The sequence below is a fragment of the Myotis davidii genome, unplaced genomic scaffold (genome assembly GCF_000327345.1).
Source record: "Myotis davidii unplaced genomic scaffold, ASM32734v1 scaffold208, whole genome shotgun sequence".
Lineage (NCBI taxonomy): Eukaryota > Metazoa > Chordata > Mammalia > Chiroptera > Vespertilionidae > Myotis > Myotis davidii.
In genome coordinates, this window is record NW_006299706.1 from 1,446,552 (window position 1) to 1,452,010 (window position 5,459).

General features: G+C 38.7%; 1 protein-coding gene across 6 annotated transcripts in view; it reads right to left on the bottom strand.

Annotated features, from left to right (window-relative positions):
* The window catches only part of ASH1L (ash1 (absent, small, or homeotic)-like (Drosophila)), a 127,722-nt gene that overhangs the window by 58,283 nt on the left and 63,980 nt on the right, over positions 1-5,459 (bottom strand). For all 6 annotated transcript variants that reach the window (XM_015571690.1, XM_006775695.2, XM_015571694.1 and 3 more), the window contains one exon: positions 2,614-2,793. In XM_015571690.1, the coding sequence (XP_015427176.1) occupies positions 2,614-2,793 (180 nt within the window). The remainder of the gene's footprint in view (positions 1-2,613; positions 2,794-5,459) is intronic.

Sequence of the window (5,459 nt, forward strand, 5' to 3'; positions counted from 1 at the left end):
TGCCTAAGCCAGCAGGTGGTCATCCCCTGAGGGGTCCCAGACTGCGAGAGGGCATAGGCCGGGCTGAGGACCCCCGTCCCCGAGTGCACACATTTTTGTGCACCAGGCCTCTAGTGTATATATAAAAACCTAAGCGACTGTCCGACCGGTAGCTAAGACACACACTGACCACCAGGGGGCAGATGCTCAACACAGGAGCTGCTGAGTTGCAGTGAGTTGGAAGTTGTAGTTTTCAGGTGATGCACCCGGAACCAGAGAGGAGGGAGCCCTATTCCAGGGTGCGTCACCTGAGAACCACGCTTTCGAAATCCAGGACCCCTCAGGGGATGTCGGAGAGTCGGTTACAGCCTGATCCCCACAGGCCAGGCAGAGGGACCCCACTGATACATGAATCCGTGCACCAGGCTTCTAGTATAGACTAATGACCATTATTTCAAAGCCTTTCTTGTGGCTGAAGTGTGGTTACATGACTATGTTCTGGCCAATGGCTATAAATTAGGTTTTGAATTTTCCTTCCTTAGTCATTTTGTGCTATAACAAATCACCATAGATTAGGTGGCTTAAACAATGAACATTTAGCTCTCACTTTTCTGGAGGCTGGCAAGTCCAAGATCAGGGTTGGGTTTTGGTGAGAGCCCTCTTCCTGATTTGCAGATACTGCCTTCTTGTTGTATTCTCACATAATAGAGAAAAATTCTCTCTCTCATTGTCTCTTCTTATAACAGTAATAATCCTATTCAGGAGAATGACACCTGAATGACCTAAGTACTTCCCAAAGGTCTTAACTGTCAAATACCAACACAATGGGGATTAGGGATTCAGTATACGAATTTTGAGAGGGGGGATATTCAGCATATGTGAAGGAGAGTTTCCTTACAAAAAAGGTACATGATTTTTATTCCCTTTTCTCTTTTTCTGCTCTCTCTTATGAAGACCTTATGACTGGACTCTAGCACCTATGTTGAAATAAGAGGACAAGAAGTAACCATAGGAATGAAAGCCTGGTGCCGATATGGAAGATCAGAAAAAAAGGAGTGTAGTTTCCTAAAGACACCATGAAGATACCATATTAACCTTGACTTGTGTACTTCACAACTTCTTTTAAATTAGAGGAAAATAAATGTCTATCATTTAAGTCTTGGTTATTTGAAGATTTCCTATTATTGGAAGCTGAAACTAAACTTAATAAAACATTTTCATAACCGAGAAGAAGGAACAGAGTTCACAGAGTTTATGTGCTATCCACCTCAGTGGTAAGTTAATGAAAAATCTTTTCAATGCAAAATAAAGTGCTGCGATTTACACTTTGATCACTTAAACCACAAGTTAAATGTATCTCTAAAATCTAAACTCTCATCTTTCAATTTCAGACTTTCTTATCTAAATTCAGACCCTCATGACCTTTTGATGGATAGTGAGTTTCTGCCATTATTAACTCTCATTCAATTCACTTTCTACTCTGTTGCCAGAATTATCATCTTAAAATACAAACTTGCATTTTCACTTCCTTTTCTAAATATATCATTTTAAAATTTCCTGTAGCTTAATGGGATAAATAAATACCTTATAGTCAGTAAAATCCATGGTTTTGTGGTTTCTCATTATTCAATTCATTTTGGTAAGCAGTTAAGTTACTTGTAGATCAGCTTAGATTCTGGGAAGCAATGCTTATTTTCCACAACACCCACTGAATTTTAGAAACATAACTTCTGAGTTGTTGTAATACATGAAAAATCTTTACAACCTAATGCTGTCTTTGCACATTCTATTCTAAATGAAATGCCCTTCTCTACCTTGGAAACTACTATTGAATCTCCATAACCCAACTCAACTATATTGTATTTTTAAAAAAATTTATTGACTTTAGAGCAAGAGGAAAGGGGAAAAAAAGGAGGGGTGGGAGGGGGAGGGAGGGGGAGAGAGAGAGAGAGAGAGAAAGAGGAGAGAGACAGATAGAGACAGATGGATTGGTTGCCTGCTGCATGTGCCCCAACTAACCTGGACCTAGGATCAAACCTGCAAACCACCTACAGTGAATGTGCCCTAAATGGAGATCAGACCCACAAATTGTATATCGGGATGACACTCTAACCAACTGAGCTACCTGGCCAGGGCTATAAAACACTTCTTATTCAATGATATAGTTAGTTGATATCCCTTTGGGGGCTTTAAAACTTCTCAATTAGACTGTTTATCATTCTATATTTTCCCAAGGAAATATGAAGTTTTTTAAAGCAAGGTATATTTTACAAAGTGCTTGGAACATAGAAAACATTCAACCAAGGAGGAATGAATGTAGAATAATCATCAAGATTATTTTAGGTACATGCACAATGCCATTATTTTTAATTACCAAAAAAACCCAAACACCATTAGAATCCAAACTATAGAAATGTCATCTGGAAAGACAGAGAGCAGGTAAAGATCAGAGAAGATATATTAGCCCTGAACAACATAGTGTGGTGGTATTATAGTGAACATTTAAGTATTTGTGGTGAGATTCACATTTGTGTATTTTACATTTGTATTGTGCTTTATGACTGTCAGTGTTTTTTCAAACATGGAAAATAAAAGATCTTTAAAGGATGTCAGCTGATAGATACTATTACTTACTCTGTAGTTTTGTAAACATCAGAATACAGCCCTGCTTTCTGATACTTCTTCTTTGGGGGACGTGGGACCTTCTTTTCTCTTGGGATGAGAGAAAGCACGGGTTGCAAGGTGCTTTCAGGTTCAAGAGGTTTGGCTGGGGTTTCAGGAGGACTGGGAATCTCAACTGCTGCTTCAGTAAAGCTATAAAAAGAAGTTTAAAGATAATTTTATGGTGAAAAAATATTTTCCTACAAATGATTTTCTATTTTAAAAAACATAACAGCAATTTAAAAAAGGAGATATGGAGTCTTTCTCATCTGGCCATGCTAGAATAACAGATACCACACTTGTTCTCCTGACAGAAACTAATAGAAATACAGTAAAGTACTATAAACCTGGATAATGTTTATGAAACAACCATCAGACAACAGTTAGTGCAGCACTGTGACCCCTGAGAAAAACTGGAAACACCCACATACAACAATGAACAAAATAAAAAACGAGAGAGAGAGACAGAGAGAGAGAGACACACACAGAGAGAGAGAGAAGTCCTATAACCACTTTCCCTTAATGAGAACTTTGGTAGAGGAAGTAGAACCAGTTGAAAAGAGAGCGATCAGAGTATTGAGAGGCTGAGGTAGCTGGAAATCATGGGGCAGAATACTGAAGTGAAGGAAGTTACAGAGAAAAATAACTCTAGAAATCTGTGTATGGATCTCCTTTAGTATACTGCTGAATACTGAGTTGTGCATGTGCAGGGTGAAATTCTATAAGGCTAGTCAAAGAACTACCAGAGTATTATAACCTGAATAATTCCCAGAGCTCATACATCATGGTAAATACTCAGATTTCACTAGGCAGAGTAGAAAGACATTGCCCAATACCAGGGACATTCAATAGAGATCCCAGAGGGTAATATTACCATTTTTGTAGGGCTTAACTATCTCTGGACTAAAGCCAGGTCCTAATAGAGTTTAAAAACAATCTTCAAAAGAATCCAAGCTGATCTACAAGTCACTTAATTGCCTATCAAAATAAATTAAATAATATGAAAAGAACAAAAACCAGACATAATAATGTGATATTCACAAAATAAAAAATTTCATAATGAAAAAAAATTTTATGAGTACTGATCAAAATTTTTCCAAATTTGATAAAAATTATAAAGTCAAAGTTCCAAGACACTAAACAAACCATAAGAAATATAAACTCGCCCTAGCTGGTTTGGCTTAGTGGATAGAGCATTGGACTGGGAACTGGAGGGTCCCAGGTTCAATTCCAGTCAAGGGCACATGCTCGGGTTGTGGGCTCGATCCCCAGTAGGGGGCGTGTGGGAGGCTGCTGATCGATGATACTCTCTCATCATTGATGTTTCTATCTCTCTCTCCCTCTCTGAGAGCAATAAAAATATATTTTAAAAAAAGAAATATAAACTTAAATAAGTAAAGCATAACGTAATAAACTTGCTGAAAATTATTGAATAAAAAGGGGCCAGAGAAAAAAATACATGATATATACAGGAGTACAAAAATAAGGATAAGTGCAGCTTTCACGTATGAAACAATGCAAGTCAGAAGGCAATGAAATAATATCTATAGTGCTAAAAAGGAGGGGAGTGGGAAATGCCTCTGAATTCATTAAGAATTCTAAAGAAATAGAAAAAAAACTTTAAAAATTAAGGTAATTCCAGTTCCAGGCAAAGATGGAATAGACACTTCTACCAATTCTTCCACTAAGAACAATTTAAAATCCTGGAAATTTCATATCAAATAAACAAGCAAACAGATTGCCTACAGACTTTGGGACCTAAAGCAATGACATGGCAGGGAATTTCCTAGATTTCTTTTTCGCTTTTTATTTAATGGTGAAAGACAATACAATTTACCTAATATCAAGGACAATGCAAATGCATAGTTTCACCACTTATATTCAACATCACAGTAAAGGTCACAGCCTGTGCAAAAATGGGAAAAAAAGAAAAAAACTCTTGAAATGGGAGCCCTCCAAATTTCTTCAAGATTGTATTGGCTATTTGGGATCCCTTGAAATTCCTTATGAATTTTAGAATGGATTTTTCTATTCCTGCAAAATACATCATTGGAATTTTGATAGGAATTGCACTGAATCAGCAGATGGCCCTGGGTGGTACTGATATTTTAAAAACATTAAATTTTCTAACCCATGAACACAGGCTATCTTTCCATTTATTTATTTCTTTAATTTTGTTCAACAATGTTTTGTAAATTTAAAGTTAAAGTCTTTTTCTTTGAAATTACCCAACTAGAGAGAAACCAAGATGGCATAGGTTAACACTGGAAATTTCTGTCTCACACTACCCCTTCAAAAAGACAAAACGGACATCATCCCAAACCACAGGAAGGCTGACCGAGTGGAAATTCTACAACTAGAAGGAAAGAGAAAAGCACACCGAGACTCAGAGGAGGTGCGGAAGTGAAGTGCAGAGGTACAGTGGCGCATATGGAAAGGGCTGGCAACTGAGGACGCAGCTGTCTTCTTCAATCAGGAGAGAGACACAAGCTACCGACATCTGTGAACTCCAGTTCAGCGTGAGTCTCTGGGGACCCAGACTCATACAGGGAGAAACTGGACTGTCTGACATCGGTCGGAACTCGAGGGCGGCTTTCTCTAAGAGGTGCTTGCAGCGATTACCGGGACACTGAGACTCGGGGCCTCTTAGGGTAGGACTGAGGAGCAGCCATAGCTGCTTGCTCGACCCTGTTGATTCCCTGAGACCACGCCCCACCTAAGCTGTGGCAGAGGCTTTTGCATATGAATGCCCTGGCCCTTTGCAATCTGAAAATTACCTAACAAACTGCAGCTGGGTCAGAGAAACCCAGAACTTCCAC